General features: G+C 42.2%; 1 protein-coding gene across 3 annotated transcripts in view; it reads right to left on the bottom strand.

The window, feature by feature from the left end:
• CSMD3 (CUB and Sushi multiple domains 3) overlaps positions 1-16839 on the bottom strand; it is a 578246-nt gene extending 561407 nt beyond the window's left edge. For all 3 annotated transcript variants that reach the window (XM_056483904.1, XM_056483905.1, XM_056483906.1), the window contains exon 1: positions 16485-16839. In XM_056483904.1, the coding sequence (XP_056339879.1) occupies positions 16485-16662 (178 nt within the window). In that variant the 5' untranslated portion in view covers positions 16663-16839. The remainder of the gene's footprint in view (positions 1-16484) is intronic.
• Between the last annotated feature and the right edge of the window lie 3798 nt (positions 16840-20637).

Raw genomic sequence — 20637 nt, 5'->3', positions numbered from 1 at the left:
AGGTGATATTACTTGCTCTTTTTCACTTTGCTATTTATGTAACTGAAAAAAATCTTGCAATAACACCCCTTGAAAAAGCATATAAAAAGGCTTTTATGAATAATAATTATTCATGGTTTCCATCTGTTTAAAGTAATTAAAGCGGATGATATTTGACCCACTAACTTCAAGATTTTATTTTTGTTTCTTCCTTAGCAAAGGATAGTAGCAATTCCCTTGAAGCCAATTTCTTACACAACTATAAAGAACGAAGACTTCAAAGTGTATTTTGAACTGCCATATATATAGTGAGTCTTTTTGGCAATGTAGTGTTAAATTGCACACTAAAGTACCTGAAGTTTCACTACCCAACAGATAATGAAGCTGTTTAACAGAGAAATTAACTCATTCCATTTTTCTCCTGATCGTTATCTTAAGAATGCTCCTACTTGGTTTGGAACCGTGCATATTGTATTTCACTCATATTTACTAATTTTGTATTCATACAAGAAACTAAGATAATGAAAATTCTGTACTGAGGAGGCTCCAAAATAGCAGCTAATGCAGTTTTTGGCAACGGTAAGTCATAGTGGCAATCAGGCCAAAAAGCCTTCTGTGTTTCTGTAACATCAGAGAAATAGAGATATCCTTAATCTTCACGATCGCAATCAACTCACCACCTGCATTGTAATAAGAGTTTTCTTAGAACCAGATTTAAGTGGTTTCTCAAAGGGCTATAAACCACCTCTGCTTCCATTCAATCCAGACATGCATCAACCCAGTGAATACCTAATTTGCACATAACATTATGTAAAATGATCTTGTTATAGTGCTTTTTTTAACAGATTGGACTGAGCTTAGAAATAGCTTCAGCACACATGAGTGGGTATAATTTTTTTTCTTGAATTAAAATAATGCCAAACAATACCAGAAGTCATAGAATTATTATGTGGTTGCATCAACTATGCTGTACTGTTCTCTGTAAACCGCCCCCCAAAAAAATGTTTTACCATGAACCTGTACAGAGTTTTCAAAATGCAGGGTGGAACAATCATGAGCAAAAATGTTGACACTGTCATCTTTTCTTCATGGAGAGCAAAACCCTTTGGGCTTGATAGAGGGCATTCTGTGGGAGGTAAACAAGGTTGGAAGAAAGTACAGGAGAGGGTTTTTCCTAGTTTAACACATCCGTGTCAACAGGCACCAAGAAAAGATGGAGATAGTGAAAATGAGTGCACCTTTTGAATCAAGACATTTCTGTGGCATCTCTGCTTCCTATCTCTTTCTTATTTTGCTGAATGCTGCTACTCACCATGAGGCCAAGAGGGAGCAGCAAACACCACTTTTGATGGACCAATGAGCTTAACAAATTATCCTTAAACTAGTCAAATAATTACACATGTTCAAAAATATATTGAGCAATTGTGATTAATATTGAATTCCCTTCCTGTCTTTTCTCACATTGAAACAAACAACAGAACTAGTATGTACTTAGCAAAATGTTCTACTCAACTACATCTGAAATGTTTCCTTTTCATCCAGTTATTTCAAATCTGGGACTTGACTTCATGACTGGTCCAACTGACCCATTTTCTCCCTTTGATTTTTTTTCTATCTGAGGAAGTTCAAAGCTTTGCACAGCTTTGCACTTTTCTATATTCTCCTGTGTACCACTATTGTGTGTATTAATCCTTCATCTTGAATAAGAAATCTTTATTTCAACCTTCAATAACTTGTAACTTTTCCAAAACGTTCTATGTAGATTTCTCCAGGCTTATACTCCTGGTCTTGGTAGAGCATATTGTATTGTTTATCTAAAATGTTTCCACGAACTCTTAATTAAATTGCAGCAATCTTGTTAAGGAACTAGTTTCCTTTTTTTTTTATACAGTGCTAAGGAGCATTTCCTACACCAATGCCATTGTGTAATTTATCACTGAGCACAGAATAGTCAACACACCTTTTAAAACAGTAACTTTCCCCTAGCATTTGGAAGCAGCTGCCTTTTAGACTAAATAGATCTATTATTTAATAATTCTCAGAAATGCCTCTCAGAAGATCAGAAAAGGAAGTGTAGAAGGTTATTTGCAACACTCTGTGTAGAAAATTTAGATAGCAGACTGTAATTATCCAAATTGGAATTCAGCCAGCAGATGAAGGCTAATAATAATCTTCTGTGAAAAATACCATGCAATCTTTCAGGACCAGACACGCCAGAAACATCTCATCTGGAACATGACAACTGCAAGAGCTCAGTGTCTCTAATATTTTGCTTGGAATGGTAGTTTAGTCCAAATTCTAGAAAGTGCTTCCAATAGAAATAGCACCATTTCCTGCAATATATATGCCATTTCCAGTAATATATTTTTAAGTGAGCTTTTAAAGTACAAAACAGTCTTATTGTACCTCAAAAGTATTATGAAAAGTGTCCTGATATAAAAATATTTTTGGGTCATCTGCATAGCAGAGAAGGCAACATACACAGGCAGCTCTTCTCCTGGTTAAGGCTGTCACACTGGAGAAGGGAATCCTGGGTATAAGTGCATTAATCAGAAAAGATAAACTTTTTAAGTTCAGTCACTGTCAACATGCAAAAATCTCTGGACAAGGCTCGCCACCAAAAGCTATTAAAAATAGTTTACCACAGAACAGATGGAAAGATCCTTTTACAAACTTAAAGTTGTTAAAAGGTAACATACAATAAATAGATTATGATCTCTTGCTTAGATGATGAAGCAAAAGTGGGGTTACTGCTTTCAGATTAGTGATCAGTTTTCCTCACATCTCTATCCTCAACAGAGTAAGGACTATGTATGGAAAGTTGCAAGAATGGATATGTTAAAATCTTTTGGGTAACCAAATGATGCACCAAGGTACTCTAATGTCAAGGTACTCCAGAATGTCTTCACAAAATCAATAGGTGTGCAAATGTGGGAGTAGGCAAGTTTTAGAGATTAATATGCATACATGAAAATATAACTAAATTATACCTGCATGATGCTGAACTTGGAACTCAGAGGTTTGACCTCAAACACATCAGTGAAATTTCTTTGAAATTATTGACTTCATGTTCCATGACACTACCACAATCAGGAAGAGTAAAACAGAGTGAAACTTATCCCCTACAGAAAACACTGATTCACCCCTATCTTGAGCACTGCCCAGAGTTCTAATCTCCTTATGCCAAGAAAAGCAGAATGATACTATAAAAGATACAGAGATGGGCAAATAGCTGATCCTGGAACTGAAGTAGTTCTTCACAAGCAAAAAAATTAAAGTTACAGGTCTCTTTTGGAGAAGGCAGCAGTCTGGAAAGAAGGTATCAGAGTAGTATGTTTCTCATTTTCATTCAGGATATTTTCTTTGAGCTTTGTCAGTCGTTGCTGTGGGAACCTTGGAGAAATAGATTTCATTCGCCCAGCAAACCACAAAGGCAAAAATGCTAGAGGATATTCTGTTTCCTGGAAGGACCAGTGTCATGTGTGAAAGCTGCTCTACAGGCACAGCTGTGTGCCCTGGCTGGGGCACAGAGATTGTGTGGAGCTGGAGCAGGGCTGATATGTCTGAGTCATCCAACCTAAGCAATTTCTGCAGAGCAAATACTGTCTACTTTTTCAGGTGGTTATAGCCTGGACAAAAGGGAAGATTTTCATGAGGGAAATGGGAAAAAAATTGAAAAAAAAAGCTCTTCCAGAGAATCTTAAAGACTGTATTCTAAAGTTGGCAGACAGTGGAGTTTCTACATTACAGAATTTGTAAACTAAAGTCCAGACAATGACCTTCCTCTCATATTATCCTCTACTTCCTCCTCCATTAAGTGCAGAAAGAGATAAGCAAAAGTATCCATTATGGCAATGGAACGATACTTTGGGTATTTTTTGTTGTTTGTGATTTTTTGCCTATCAAGTCAATAAGAAATTTCTTCTGTGATAATACCTCATTATTATATTAAAAATGGTTGATTTTATCTGTTTAGTCATACTTTGCCAGAAAGGTGACTCAAAAAGATTGTAAAATGGAGATTAAGTTAAACTTTTAAGCATCGCTGGCTGCCTTTACATTCGCACAGATAATGTTACGTTTTTCTTAAAATATTTTTTTTTGTCACTGCTGCCTCCATAAGTGGATGTCTGGAAGAAAATATAGCATTACTACAGTTCAGTATTTCCAACACAATTTTTTTTTTTTTTCCTCCTCTCAAGAATTTATATATTTAACTGTATTGTGAAAGATTAGACAGATAAAGAAGCTTTCAGCAGAATCACAATACAGGTAATTAAGGGTCTGTCAGCATTTCCATTATGAACTCCATTTAGTATTAGGGGCTTAGCATTTTTCCATCATTTCAGAAAATGTCAAGCTGAAGGATGGCATGCAGATTAGCAGCCTGGATGCAAATTTGTTTACACAAAATATTTAAATCTGCTCAGCTGTTTTAGATTTAGAGATCAGCCAGAAACTTTAAACTCTCAGGGCTTCTCATGTGTTTCTGCCAAATTCTAAAACAAATCAGTAAAAAAGAAAAAAAAAAAAAAAAAAAAAAAAAAAAGTGATTGGTTAATAAACTGTTGACTCATTGTCTTCTAAAATTTTGATATTATTTACTTTAAGCTTTAAAAAGGATTTTAGATTTTTGTCATCTTGCAACTGTAGTCTTCCTTCTGCCATCCTCATAAATTGATAATGAATTAGAATAGGATTTGAAAACTATAATAAAACCTGATATCAATCTTATCATCAGAAACATTGTTTTTGTCGACTCACTTCATGAGACAGTGAACAGAAATAGAATAAAGCCTGAAAGGTTTTTGAGAGTTTCAGTAGCCCAGCCACCTAGATCTAATACCATTTTAGGGTACTGGCAAAAAAGAATCTGGTGGAGTTCAACTGTTACAGCTTTTCCCTTTCATCAGTTCAGTCCCATGCAAAGCATAAACAGTTCTGTACAGCTGTCACATCCTAAATAAACTCCTCTACATTGAAATGAGTATTGTGCTTTTTAGCATCAATCTGCTCTGTTCTGCTAAAAGTCAGTGGCAAATCTTTTCTTCAGTTCAGTAGGGACAAGCTCTAAACTAATCTACTAGTAAATACTTCAACAAGGTTATAATTAAATGGATGATCACTCTTTTTCAAAAGTATGCTTCTCACTTGAGAAGTAAGAAGCTTTGAATGGGAAGACTTAGAGCCACCAAGCAGTGTGAAATAGAAACACTGTTAGGTACATTAATTGGACCGTCAATAGAAATGAAATAAAAAATAGTATTGTCAGGTAGGAAAAAAAAAGACATTAGGATTGTAAAATACAGATATTCAAGTAGATAATGGGCTTATTTGTAATACTGACAAGAGACAAGAAAAGAGGAATAATATAAGATACAACTTCTAAAAAGTGCACAATCATCCAGGTGTGCCAGACAAAGAATAGGAACCTTGCCCAGAACAATCTGTGAATTAAAAGCGCAAAATAGGTATGATAGAAAAGAGATAATGGAAGTAACTTTTGTACACATGAAGCATGGAGGAATTAGATGAGGAGAAACAGTTGATCAAATAAATATATCCACATCAGTTTGGCCAGAGGATGTTTAACTACAGGACACTGTGTACTAGCTTAATAATGCACAATATTAAAATTTGTAAGAATAAAGAAAACCTTCCTCAGAGAACACCTCAACATTACAAAGCAGTTATGTTTTCAGAAGCAATGATTCAATGTTCATTGTATTGTATACAATATTCTAAAATAAACTATCCATTTTCCATATAGTCAGATTTATTGTAAATTCCAGAACGTAATTCATGTTTTCTTAATAATTACAGTGGTTCTGATGAGTAGTTTCTCTCCTTAGTTGGTATCTGTGGCACACTCTGACTCTCAGATTTGTGTTAACTCAGCTATCAATAGATTTCAAAGAGGTGAGGAATACAGGAGGTCCCAAAGGGAGCAATTTGGAACAGTCCCTTTCACAAGTCAGATACACAGCAAACTCTCCTGACTTCACTGGAATACACAAAGTCAATGGGAACAAGCACGTAACACTATCCCTACAAATCTAACCCTGTTTTATTGTATGTGATTTTTCTCCTTTCCTCTTTAATGATTTTATTTTTCTACAATATTATGTAAATCCAGTCCCAGCTACTCATTTGTGGTCATCCCAGAACAATAGTATTAATAAAGGATACAGGAGTAATATTAGATCTGTAAAATTTCTCTTACCATGTCACTTGGACAATTTAACTGTATATATTAGAGCTTTGATTTCCAAAATATATCAAGAGTTCCAGTTTTAACTATCTAATTCTATACTGTTTGTTAATACACAAGTAAGTGTAAGAGTATCTCATTATCAAATTTTGAACATTTTTTAATAATGTGTTTTGAAGTTTTCTTCTTTGGGGTGAATGGGTATTATTTTGGTTACCAAACAATAATCAGATAAAAAGACACAATATAATGAAGAACGAAAAGAAATACAGATGAAAAACTACTCTTCCAATCTTGGTTTCTTGGAGATTATATAAAATCCAAAGAACTGCCTGAAAAAGTAAGTTTAGTCTATGACTGTAAGGCTGGGAGGATATTTCATTTCCGAGCCTATTACCCTTACATGATTATTACTTTGGGCCAAAAAAGGCCTTTAAAAATTACATGGAAGCTGAAGAGAACTTTCTATATTTTACTGCAGGCTTTATGTTATTGGGACTTCTCCAGTGGTACTTGTGGAGTGGGAAGAGAATTTGGGAAGAGAGCCCAGAAGTGCAGAGGAGGCTGAATAAATTCAGAAAAATTATAGGAGCTAGTTGATGAGCTAGATTTGAGTGTAGTAAAAATATATAGATAGAGCTTAGGAGAATGGTGGGGGTTTTATGAGTAGCCTAATTTAAAAGTAGCTGAAAATAGTGTAGAAACTCATACATGCTTCAAAGGACTGCAATTGTAGTACTAGAAAGATTTAGGAATTTTGAAGCATATCCTTCGGAAAGTTATGGAGCTAGGCATGCAGGAATCAGCAATGCCATTGAACTTGCTCTCTATTAAACATTGATTCTGTTGCTCATTTCTATATCAGATAAAGAGCCTTGCAAATCATAAGTTTGTTTTCAAAAAGACTGTGTCTTATATGGTTGATTGGTGCAGCTTTCCACAGCTGACAGTGCAAATGCCAATACACTTCAATATATCATAGTGATAAAAACTCTCCAATCAGGTGAGAACCTTTGTGAGCACTATATTGATGCAAAGACTGCCCTTTTATTATGGGTTATTAAGCATATGTATTTCTTCTCTCATGGACATTAAAACTGCCATGTCATGCATGGCACTCATCACTCAGCACTGCTGGGTTAAGAGTTGGACTTGATGGTCCCTGAGGTCTTTGCCAACCCACCCAATTCTGCCATTCCATGCAACAAGCATTGCTCAAGTCAGCAGGAGTCATATAACTGAAGTGTCAGCACAGATATATTCAAGGGAAATCACAGAAGACGAGAGCATAGTCATGAATTAGGCATAATTCTTCTTGGTAGAGGACACAGTTACAGATGCCTGCTACCAGAAGTGCTGATGTGTCTGTGTTCCTGCATGCCCCTGGAGGTGCAAGGAAAAAGCATCTATTACCACAAAGCCAATGGATATGATTATGTGAGGGGGACAAAGACCTTTTCTTCCCCCAATCTTTGTTTAACCATGTAGGCTTCCCAAAAGTCAGGATTTGGACTTTTGTTTTCCACTATATTTCAGTTCTTGTGGTTTTGACTCAGCATATTAGATGTCTTTAAATTAAGACAGTGGCAAAAAAAAAAAAAAAAAAAAAAAAAAAAAAAAAAAAAAAAGAAATCTTGAAACTGGGTTAAAAATTGTTGTAATTCACCATATGTCCTGACAAAAAACAGGACTATTCTGGGGTTCTAAGGACTACACCTGACATTGTATTAGCACACTATCATTACACTGAATCCAGTGGACTCATACTGAGAACTGCTGATGTGACCACCAATGAAATGTGAAAAGAATATTTTCCTACTGTATCCAAATATATCATTTATTTTCACTTAAACAATTTATTGTGTAATCCTTAGGTTTACAACATAATAAGAGTTTTCCAAAGACCACTTCTAATTAAAATATGGTTTCTCTTATAATTAATATCTATAAGTCAAACTAAACATATGTACTGAAAATTGTAATTCAAAACTTAGTATGAAAAGAAATAGGAAAATCTTTTCTCAGAGATCTTATTCTGTACTCTCCTTTTGCCTTCAATGAGCTCAAACAGCAGACAATTTAGAGGTGTTTCTTATATCCTGTTTTATAACTTCTATTTACCTTTGGATCAAAGCTCATATACAGAAGTAAAAATGCAACTATTAGTATAGGCTTTTAAAAGAATACTTTTAATTAGACTAAGCTTCAGTTCCCAAATGAAACTGCACAGCAATCAAGGAAGCTAACTGTAAACTGTGAAGTTTTAGTAATGGGTCAGATTAAATAGTGGAGGAAAGGTTTTGTAATTCAAGTAGCTCAACACTATGTTCAATGAGAATATCTGTACTTTGCATTTATGTGGTTCATTTTCACCAAGGACTTCAAACTACACTTGCAGGTATCTGCTTGCTGGGTTTGAAAACAGCTCTATGAGGAGATAATGATGGCAGAGGGTTCATTTTAACTGCTACTGAAATACAGCCACCTCTGATATATGATATGTCAGCCTTTTCAAATTATAATACCAGTATTAAAATAAACCTGAAAATAACCCAGAAATGTTCATTTTTTCTGCACTTGAAAGCTGTTTAGAGGTTTTAAATCTGCTAAAAACAGTTTATAGAAACTATATTCGGAAAAAAAAATTCCTAAATCAGTAGGAATAAATATATCAGTCAATTTTTAATGTGCTAGGATCAGTTTTTAATTACTGGTTTTAGTAACTAGTGTTTTTTCTTTTCATCAAGCCTTCCTCCTAACAAGTATTCATAGCTATCACTACTATCACTCTTCTTTTGTTAGTGAAATCAATTATGTATTACAGCAGAACTTCCTTCTGAGATTGGAAATACACAATACATTAAAAGGTAATAGATAACTTAGGAAGCACATAAATTTCAAGTTGTTACCTGTGACTTTGCAAGGTAACAATGCAGTCTGTTGAATTTCTTCATAACATAATCAAATATGTGGATATAATTTCTACACATGCATATTATATATGCATGTGTAAATATATAGGAATACATATTTCCATGAAAATTAAATCAAACAAGTTAGATACATAAAGATATATAAGGCTAATAAGATACATAAATAGGGGAAACAGAACAGAATTCAAGGTCAGAAATAGAGATTCAATAGCTTTATAATCCAAGTAATCAACTCAGTCATTTCTGCCTCAAGCCTCCAAATTCTTTCAGTTCTACTGCAAAGACAGTCTGTCTTATTTACAGGCCTTGGGGGATGAGAATTCATCACCCCAGGAATGCTTCTGTGGTTAAGTTACTTACAGTTATTTTCCTTATTTCTATGATACAATGCAAATATGACACATGACACTATGATGCATTTTGTACAATCCAAGGGAAAATGGGCAGTCCATCTCTCTATGTCTGTGCTGCTGCATCCCATCTTATTTTTCAACAACAGAGCTCTATGAGAGGACCAGCCCTGCTGGAATCCCTTGTTTGCCATTTTCCAATATCCCGAGGCTCACCCTTTATGAGTAACACTGTTCCTAAATCTATAAACTTACCCAACTAAGATTTCAGACCCTGGAAAGGACATGATGAATTCCCACTATTTCTTTCTTTGACATTTACAACAGTACTCAGCATCTCTAATGCTGAAATTATGAAGCCATAGTAAATCTCACACATTCTGTGAGGACAAAGCAACGCAACAATGATTGTAAATCTGGCCAGGAAAGGTAAACAACGGAATGTAAGCAAGTACAAATGGAAATGGTGTGTCTGTATGCATTAAAAATTCCTCCTTATAGTCCAGTATCCTTCTCCATTCTACTTCCCAGAAGAAAAGCTAGATATTGGGAAGGAGATCTTCAACATTTTCTGATACTACTAGGCTCTTTTTAAAATAAAGGAGTGTGAAAACTGGTGCATTACATGTCTGTTCTATTTAGGTCCCTGTTCTATGTAGGTCTAAGATAATTGCCAAATATTGTTCCTTGAATTTTATATAAAGAAAAATATTATCTTTTTTTTGTAGAGAAATTTTATAATTTCATTGAAAAGGAAACATTCTTCTGTAAAGTTGATTGAAAGGCATGGGTCTAAATCGTGGAAGAGTTCTGGATTTTTGCAATAAACTCTAGCAAGGAAATTAAATAAACAAAATTATGAGGTAAGGTTTATAAACTTGCAATAATTACTTTTATCAGACATTGCTTCTTCAAATATCTCACATAGTAAGACTTGTCTTAGAATTATAGGGGTTTAAGGAAAAAAAACAACAGCTTAGACCAAGTTGTCTGTTCTCTGACAGCTCTTTCCTGGAAATTGCCTTATAGTTACTGATAAACTAATTTCCCTCAAAGGCTTTGTTCTATCCTTTCAACCTTAACCATTATGGTCAGAAACACAAGCTGAATGATAAACATCAGCAAGTAGTTGAAGCTGAGATGTCACAACCCCATGGAATTAGAACTGAAGTTTCCTATTAGTGGAAAAGGGGAAAAAAACCAAACTAATTTTACAGCATATCATAAAGACTTTCTTGTTCCTACCATTCCATTTTATCAGATTCTATAGAATTAAAATATGATTTTAATTTAGTTTATAGATGCTTTCCTTTTACTTATACTGTTTCTCTCTGTCTCAACATCATAGTGATGGACTCACTTGGTCTTGCTTCAGAGGTGCTAACATGTCCCCCAGACCCTTACTAGAGCCACCTGAAATTGTAAATGCTCAATACCTCTGAAAATCAATGTCTAAGACATTACTTTTTTAAAAAGCTACAAGACTATCTTATTCTTCATAATATTTTCCCTGAAAAGTTGTTACAGGTAAATTGAGCTACCCCCACAGGGTATGTTAAAACTTTTTCAAATTTCTCTGGACAAGTGTGTGTTTTTCTTTCTTGTTACACGTGCATTCAATGGTTTCAAACCACAATTTTTATGGGTAGGCCTTCACAGCACATCAACAACAACCGATTTTATCACAAATGTCCATACAAGCCAGTGATTTTAGCCAGATGAAGAGAGTAAAGAATGCAGGATTTATAAGAATGCCATGGTATGGAACAGGGAAGGAAGGCAAGGCAAGGCAAGGCAAGGAAAGGCAAAGCAAGGCAAGGGAAAAAGGAAGCAGAATGAAAGAGAACAGACAAATGAGAGGAACACAGGCCAGTCCATGCCTTTCCAAATGCAATGTTTCAAAAGCAGCCTATATCTAAGGAGACCCAAAGCTGTTGGCTGCTGAAATCCAGGATGTGCTAGTCACTCCACTTGCTGTGTTTCTCCAATCTTTCACTAGACTGCTGCTAATTGTGATGGCTGGAGATAAAGGGCACTAAGCTAGATGTGCAACCATCCTGCTAGACTTGTTGCTCAAAAACATCCCCCCCAATATAAACAAATAATCAAAAAAACCACAGGTTTATGCTATGCTTCTGCACAGGAATCTTGGAAAAGGAGGAATTTTAAAGCACATCCTCAGAATTTTTTAGGTCTCATGCACTGGTGCTTGCAAATTGAGATGCCGATAATGGAGTTGAAGCTACAACCTGTCCCTCTCCATCCTGTAGGGCTGCCTGAAGTGCCGAGCCTCTCACAGAGGAACGGGCTGGCTGTGCTTGGGAGTGAGGGGCGATTTCTGTGTGTGAGCCAAACAAACCAACCAGCCGAGCACCCTAGAGCTGCCTTGGACCTGTCAGCCGGAGACGTGCAGGAGTGACCGAGACAGAGTAAGCAAAGCCAGAGGACTCGGACTGTGCCAGGGTCACTTCAGGCGGCTGCGGGGCCCGGTGCCGGTGCCTGTGCCGGGTTCGGTGCCGGTACCGGTGCTGATGCTGGTGCCGGGGGGAGGATGCCGCCGGGCAGCCGCCCCTCCGACCCGGCTCCACCTTGCGACTGCTGCCTCTCTCAATGAAAAAGAGCGAAGTGAAGGCGAGGGTGTTCCGTGCCCTTCGCGAGTCCCGGCGGCACCGGCGGGGGAAGGAGGACCGGTCCGGCCGCTGCTGCTGGGAGGGAAGGGGCGCTCCTCCGCTGCTGCCCTGCGGGACAGGAGGCGGAGGAGCCGAGCGATTAGCGGGCACAGCCGCGTGTTTCAGCCCTGAGAAAGGCGGGGGCAGAGAGGGTCACTTTGCCTGCAGCCCTGAAGAACTGCGTCGCTCGGAAACAGGAGGGTCACAGTGGGCAGCCCGCTGAGCACAGCCAGCCCTAGGTGACCTGCGGGGGCTCACGGCAGACACCCTAGAGGAGGTGAGCGGGTGTGGAGGAGCTGAAAAGGAAGGACGAGGCTGGCTCTGCTCCAGTCAGTGTGTCCCTGCCCCCCTGCATGGGTACACTCACACAAACACACGAACTAACACGACACACGCACACAAAGATGCAGCATCGGCATCGACCATCTGGGAATGAGGAAACCTGAACCTGCTGTTGCTGTCCCGACCATTCCCGCCTCGGGGACAGAGCCAGCACCTCGCTGCGCCCAGCCGTGCCCCACTGAGGAAAGCCATCCGCCAGTAATCCCATATCCATCGTCAGTAACATCATAAATCAAGTGACTGGGAAGGAAGCGGTGGGGAGGGGCTGGCAGAGCATGAAGGGAGCGGGATTGAGGTTGGAATGAAGGAAAAGGGAGATTGCAGAGGTGGCTAAAAGAAGCAGGGCACGCTTTGTCCCTGCTAAATACTGCACATGCCAGGTACCCATCACTGGAAATACTGGAAATGGAAATGCTTTTCATTTTCTCATCACTTCTCCTGTCAATGAGCCGTTTAAAATCTCAGTGCTTCATCTCCCTTTCAGTTTAAAAGCTGCTCTTGTTCCGCTTGTCACAACTGCAAGAAGGGGAACAGAGGAACAACAGCAGCGGCAAAGCTTCATTTTAGCCAGGCAGACAAAAGTCGACCTTGATGCTCTATCTATTGGAGCGATAGCCAAATAGAAGAGATGGAGAGTCTTGTGGAATATGGGCATTTTCCTTGATTTCCTCTCTGATTTGCCTCCACTAACAGATCACTAGCATTTTTTTTTTTTCTTTGGTGGAGGGAGGTGCCAAACCGAAGGCATACAAGTATCTGTTACTTCTCTCCTAAATCCCAGGAGGCAAAGCTCACTGATGCTGCCTAATATTTTTCCCCTATTTTATGCCCTCTTCCCCCCTTCTGTAAGGGAGTTGGACAGCAGAGTTTTCCATTCCCTATTCCTTTAAACTTTGCTTGTATCTCCCTTGCCTCAATGGTGCTTCTTATTTCTCCCATGGGGTGAGGGGAGGGAGTTTTCCTGGGTGTCTTGCTCATCTAAAGGGAAAAGCACAGGATTCACTACTCCCTGTAGCTGATCAGAAATCACTCTACTTGGCCTTTTCTAAAGGCTGGATAGTGGATGTGTTTGTTTTAATGCCTTTCATGCCTCTCAGTTTTCAGTGGTGTCATTTTTTTTCTTTTTTACTCCATGCCTATTGAAGGAAGATTTTGTTGGAGATGGTTCCATTGCATAATGGGAGATTGTGTAAACAAGATTTTCATTGAAAAAGGAACAATTCCTCTTTACTTAGATTTTCCTATCACTCCTTCCTCTGCAGTTCTGACAATATCCTTTCTTATGCCTTCTGCTTTCTTCTCCCTTTTCTAACTGCTTTCAGGTATTGTTGAAGGTTCCAAGGAGACATGAATTTATAGATAAACATGAAGGATTTGTTTTGTCTATATTAATATATAAGCCAAATTATTCAGATATGAACATGGCTCTTTAAGCATTCTAGGATAGTTTGACACCTGTAATGATGGGAGAGCTGTGGCTCAAGACTGGGGAAATGGTGACAGGACAATAGCAAAAATAGGAAAAGCCTGAGAAACAGATATCAAGCAAAGCTGTGGAAGTGGTCTGGATGACAGGAATGACAGCAACAGTTTGGGTGTTATGATGTGATGCTGGACACAGTAGAAGTGTTTAAGCAAGGAAGGGTATGGGCTAGAGCTTGTGGAGATGGGGTGTGGTGAAAAGGCCTTGCCAGGCAATGGTAGAGCAGATGTAGGATCTGGGGAGTCATCTTGCTCCCAACATCTGGAACGTTTTATGTGGGCAGGTATTCATTCATCGTTTGCCTCTGCTTTCTGGAGACAAGAGGTGTTGACACAATGGGAATGTAAATCGAAGTAAAACGCTTTTATTCACGGGAGTAGAGAGAGAATTAATCTAAACGCTCTGAATAGATGCAGTGCTGCAGTGAGTGTAAGCCAGCTATGTAAGGCTTGGCTGCCTAAAGGAACCCGCATCCAGAATGTAAAATCTCACCTCCCGGGTCGGCAGTTTTTGGGAGAACCGCCCCAGTCCAAAGGAAGTCTATGGAAATTGCCAGGGTTGGCACCGGGGAAGCTTAGGCCCTGACAACGGGAAGAAGGAGAAACAGCCAGTTTTGCAAAACCCATTTTTTCGCTGTTTCTTGGGCTGTGTCTGGTGCCTCATCCCGGCGTTTTTTCCTTCCCCCACCCCCAAGGGCAAGCGGCGGCTCTCAACAGGTGCCGGGGAAGCCGCTCCGCTCGTCCCTCGGTCGGATGCTGCCGCCCCGCGACTCGCGCTCGCCAAGCAGCCGCCGCTCGCCCCCGCTCCGCGCCCGCTCCGCGCAGCGCACGGCGCGCCTGGCCGGAGTCCAGCCGGGCCAGCGTCCAGCCCGGGCCGGCGAGCCCTCGCACCAGCACCGAGAACGCGCTCACGGCAGAACCCTGAACCGGGGAAAAGAAACACCCCCACAGGCGCGGGTCGGTGCTGATAGAAAATCGTCTCCAGACCGGGGCAGAGCGCCGGGAGCGGCTCCCTTCAATAGATGCAAACAGAGAAAGGCTGCCTTTAATTACAGCGTGCATAAACGTGGCAGGCAAGCCCCTTCCCCATGGATACCCCGCGTCAGGATAACGCGGGATGAGGTAAAAGCCCTCCAGACCCTCCCCGTGAAACGCGAATTGTCTTTTTCAACGCGATGCAAATCGGGGGAAAAGCAGCTGCAAAGCTTTACAATAAACTGTTTCATCCAAGCCAGCGCCAGCTCAGGAAGGCACGCCTTTGAATGCCACCCCCACAAGACACCTCCTTCCCACCCGTGCAGGCAATCTCTGTAGGCGATAACCAAGTCTAAAAACTCGGAGAGGATCGATAATGTCTACTAAATATTCTGGGAGTGTATGACTGTGGCGGGGAGGAGGGATAAGGATGAGGAGGGGGATAAAAGGGTGATTAATCGGATATTAATCACTGGCCACAAACAAGGGGAGATTATTTCGGGTAGGCAGCCGACTGTGGGGAGTAGCAGAATAGATCCTTTTACTGAAGGCACGCGTGATAGGATCGGCACTTCTCTGTTTAGCGATGCCCGTGCAATTCGGCAGGTGCACATTATTCAAGCCACATATTTCTTCTTTTCTCTGTGTGTAGCATTTCCCTTAACTGTCTGCAAGCACAGACTTAGTGAAGATATTTATGCCGCTAACTAGACATTTCCTTTTTGCTCACCTTTCACCAACTCTGAAGCAATAAGAAAGCAAAATAGCCCCTGCCTCGGAAAAAAAAAAAAAAAAAAAAAAAAAAAAAAAAAAAAAAAAGAGACAAAAACCACCAGTCAAACTCCCTCACATACATCAGAGAAAAGGGACCAAGGGAGGGAAGAGAAAAGGTGTCGATCTCTGCACCTAGCGACAGACCATGCCTCCAAGGCTGAATTACCAACGCACCTTTCCGACAGCCTGGAGCCCTGCATGCGTACAGACAGCTGAGTGAAGCGCATTTCGGGCTGTGAGACGGCTATGCGTACGCTGGGCTCCTCCGTAACTTTCCCCACGCAACGGGTTAAACTAATAAGTGCATCGATACAGGCATTCCCGCAAAGATCCCGCTGCTCGACTGAAAACCAGAATCGTAGGTAATCCCCCCACACACCCCGCATTAACATCATCGTCACCTTAAAAAAGTGAACCAGTGGGATTTGTTTGAATATACACTAGTTAGAGGCTATATGAACCAACTCACGTCTCCGTTTGAGCATACTGCAAGAATATTTATTGAGCCCCAGCTCAGTCACTGCATTGAACGCCAGCTCTGGCAAGCAAATACATTTCCTATCTCCGAAGAGAGCTCTGAATCAACTCCTTCTTTCCTCCCCGCTTTAGCGATCATTTATGTATTTCCATTGCAAAGTACCAAGGGCAAAAATATAAAATAAGAGATAAATATATTTTGAAATACACCTTGGTACAAGGCGAGAGCTTGCAACGCCCTGACCGAAAGCAAATAGACCCCTAAAAATATACCACTCAAATACTACCCTACCTTTCACACACGAAACCATCAATAAAAAGACGAGGTTCCAAAATGTAAATCCACTTTTAATCTCCATTTTCTTCACCAGGATGAAGTCCAGCCGGCCACATTTAGTACATCCCCTTTCCCAAAAGTCTGCTAATTTCGATTCCTTTGCACGGATTTCCCCTCTGCAGATCCCTTTCATATTATTCTTGAGAGCTCCTAATTCCTATTCCTCGGCCAGGCGCAGCGGAGTTGTTGCTGTTGATGGTGCGCGGTCACAGCTCGGAGTGAATGGTGTTTCTGGGATACCACAGCAACCTTGACGAGGACTCAACCATCTCTCCAACGGGGGCACAAAGTCTCAGCTACTCTCGATCGTGTCTTTTCCTCCCCCCACCCCCCCGCTACCCCAACTCCCTGCACAGCCGAAACCCACCACAATCCTGCCTCCTCCCTGCATCCACCGGGAGCCACGGGAGAGCACCTCAGCGCTCAGACGCTCCCTCCGATAAACTCCGAACAGCATTTGCAATTGAGACTCTCCCCCCACCCCCTTGTTCCCTCCAGAGGATCAGCTCTGCCTGGGAGAGCGGCTCGGGAGCTGCCGGCGTGGCGGGGTCCCCCCTTCGCCCGGAGCAGCCTGGGGCTCGCCCATCCCGCCGCTCGCGGCAGCAACCACAGCCCCGTTACGAACCACGCGCGGTGCCCGGGGCTGCCATCGCCACCGGGCTGGCGCAGCGCGGCTCGCCCGCGCCTCGGGCACACACCGTGCGCGGCCCGCGGGGATGCGCGGCCCGATTGTTCTGCGCGGGGACACTAATCACAGGCCGGGCGCGGGGGAGCGGCGGGCACAGCCCTGCTCCCCGCGGCGCAGTGAGGGGGCTCCTCGGCGCGGCGGGCGGGGGCCGGGCCCGGCGGTGCCGCGGGCGGGCGGCGGCTCCCAGCGGGCCGGGCCGGGCCGGGCCGGGCGGGAGCGCAGCGGGGGCGGCGCGGCCGCGGCTCCGCCGGGAAGAGCGATGGCGCCACCTGCCGGCCGCGCCGCCGGGACCGCGCCGCTCCGCGGGGGCGATGGGGCGATGGGGGGGAGCGGGGCAGCTGAGAGGAGGGGGATCCGGCGGGGGAGCTGAGAGGAGGGGATCCGGCGGGGGAGCTGAGAGGAGGGGATCCGGCGGGGGAGCGGGGCAGCTGAGAGGAGGGGATCCGGCGGGGCAGCTGAGAGGAGGGGATCCGGCGGGGGGAGCGGGGCAGCTGAGAGGAGGGGATCCGGCGGGGGAGCGGGACCGGCACTGCCCGGCCTGCGGGACTGAACCGCGCGAGGCGCTGCCCTCCTGCCCGCCCAACCACCGCGCAAGCTGCGCGGGCAGGCGGTTTGCTGCGTGGAGGGGGCGCGCAGGCACCGCCCGCGGTGCGGAGGCGCGCAGGTGTTCGGTGCGGGGGTGTTGTCCCAGGTGCGCGGGGGTGTTGTCCCAGGTGTGCGGGGGTGTTGTCCCAGGTGTGCGGGGGTGGCGGGGGTGCATTCTGGGCGCACGGGGTGCGCGTATCGGGTCCCGCAGTGCGTGCGTGGGAGGATTCCCTCGGGGCGGGGTGCGTGTTTGGGTGCGCTTGCCCGTGTGAGTGTCTGTGCGTGCTCGTGTGCGCTGCCGTGTTGGGTGTGAGCGCGCGTGTGGTGTGTGATTGCGCCCGTGCGGTTCAGTGCGGGTGTGTGCACGCGCGTTTTGTGCATATGTGCACATTTCCGTGTTTGTGTGTGTGCGTGGATTCTTTTCGGTACCTGTGCGTTTTGTTCACGTGTATTTGTGCGTATGGGTTCTTACCTGTCAGTATATGTGCCTCTGACGTGCTTTTGTCTTGCGTGTGCGCACGGGTTTGTTCACACAACTGTTCATTCATATAGGTTTGTGTAAGTTTTGCATGGATGTGCATATGGTGCATGAGCTGTGTAAATGCATTATCTGAGGTGCCGATGGACATAGGTGTGTGAGCTGGGAAATTTTGGCAGCCAGTCACAAAGCATGGATCCTTACAAGTGTGTCCACGGGTGGGTTTGCATTTCCCTGTGTTGAAGTGTGTAGGGGTGTGTCTTAGATGCATGGAGTGCATTTGTGGAAAGATATTTCCTGCTTAGGAACTTTATGAGCTGGGGCTTTCTACTATATAGGTGTAGGTGCATGTATGAATTTGTATGGCTCCATATTTTTATATATACATGATATATGTAATAGTACCACAGTACCATAGATAATAGTATTGAAAAAATCTGGAAAGGAAATGATTCACCCTTTACTTCCAAAGCACAGTGTGAAAGAGGAGGTTTGCGTGGCTGTAATTCTGCTCCCATGGAGGTGTCAGGGTGAGCAGTACATGCCTTTCTTCCACCTGTACTTAAAGCCAAACCCTCTTTCAGTGAGGACAGCAGCCATTCAGAGGGTGGCTCGGCGTATGGCTGGCTGAGCTCGCCTCTGCAGCTCTAATGCATGAGGAAAGAACACCTTCAGCTGCTAGTGCTGACACTAACCAGCCCCATCGAATTCCTGCGTTTGTTGACTGGGGAGAAGCAAAGGTGTATATTTCACAGCCTCGTGTACCATCCAGCCTTCTCTTGCTGACACAACTCTTGAAGTGTGACTGCTGTAATTGTAGGCAGGCTTGTTTGCTTCCTCTGCAGTGACACCAGAATGTGATCTCACAAGTGATGTGAGCCTTGTGGTGGTGTTAAGGGCAGTGTCATGTTAGGACCAAGTTTATAACAAAATTTCATTTAAAAATTTACAAATTTTTAAAACAAGTGGTCCTTATTTTAGCTAAAGTGAGATAGTTGAAAATCATTCTGTTATAAAACTGTCAACTGTATTTATGAATTACAGAATCACTCTCTTTACTATATACATGTAACATATACGTATACATTTATGTATGTAACAAATCCATTTTTTCAAGAGAAATTAAAACTGAATTCAAACTCCAAAACTGGAGACCTATGCTTTCAGAACAGCATAGATGGCCACACCTTGAGTATTCATGTTTTGTGGTGTGTGTCCTTCAAATAAAACTCTGCCTTTTTTTCCCCAAGAACACTTTCTAGTTCTGAAATTCAAAATCCCTTGGGGTAAATACTTCATTGGTTGTAGAGGATAAGAAATAGATACTGAATATTATAGACTTGTTATTTCTAATTCATGCATTGCATTGCTCACTACTTCAATACCTAAATTATTTAGAGGTCTTTACTGTCATTAGAAGTCACATCTGTTTGACATCCAGCAAGATTTATGCTGCAAGTTATCTGTATTACTTCTGAAAATGAAATTTTGGTTCATCAGTTAGATGAACCAAATTAACACGAACAAATAAATGCTTACAGTTAAAAAATGGATCAAAGATTTTTTGTGGTGAAATCCCTACTAATTTTCAATGACCCTTAATTTTCCAAGTAATTTAGATACATTTTAAAAATATCACTTCAGCTACTAAGACAAATGTTAGGAACATTTAGTAGTATTCACGCTAGAGATGGTCTAGAATTTCTTTACAGTTCACCCCCCATCCCAACCCTCCAATACTGTGGTGTTGCATTTTTCTTGTGATTGATTTGTTGTTCAGTACTGGTGTCCCATAATGTTTTGTGTGATTCTGGGTTCAAGTTGTAGATTATGCTGTATGTTTCATATTCATGGTGTGTCTTCCTCCTCCATCTTAGTTTTCCTTCCTGTCTTACTTCCCTCTCTCTGTTCCCTCCTTCTATTATTTCTCCCCTCCACTTCTTTCCTTCCCATTCTTCCCTTCTTTCTCTCTTTCCGTCTTGTGCTCTTTTACTGTTTTTCTTCCTTCCTTTGTTTTATTTTTGTTCCTCATTCTTTTTCTTTCTCACCCTCTTTTTTCCCCTCTTTCTCTTCTCTCGCACTTTTGGCATGGTCAAGCTTATTGATCATTTGGGTATCAGTCAAGGATGAAAGTGACTTGGCAAGGATCATTAAGTCAATCACGATGATTAAATGCTCCCAAGAATTTTAAAATGTGCTGAAATCAGAAATGGGCAGATACTTAACTGTCTGACCTGTCAGGCACATGAATATCAGCCCTGCTAGTGGAAAACTTGTATCACAGACCTGACAGGCTGTGATGCCTTAGTTACACTATCTGTAAGCAGGCACTCTCGCCTCACAACCTCCAAGAAATA

This window comes from Oenanthe melanoleuca, chromosome 2, assembly GCF_029582105.1.
Source record: "Oenanthe melanoleuca isolate GR-GAL-2019-014 chromosome 2, OMel1.0, whole genome shotgun sequence".
In the NCBI taxonomy this organism is placed as follows: domain Eukaryota; kingdom Metazoa; phylum Chordata; class Aves; order Passeriformes; family Muscicapidae; genus Oenanthe; species Oenanthe melanoleuca.
This window is presented reverse-complemented; position numbering and strand designations above follow the sequence as displayed.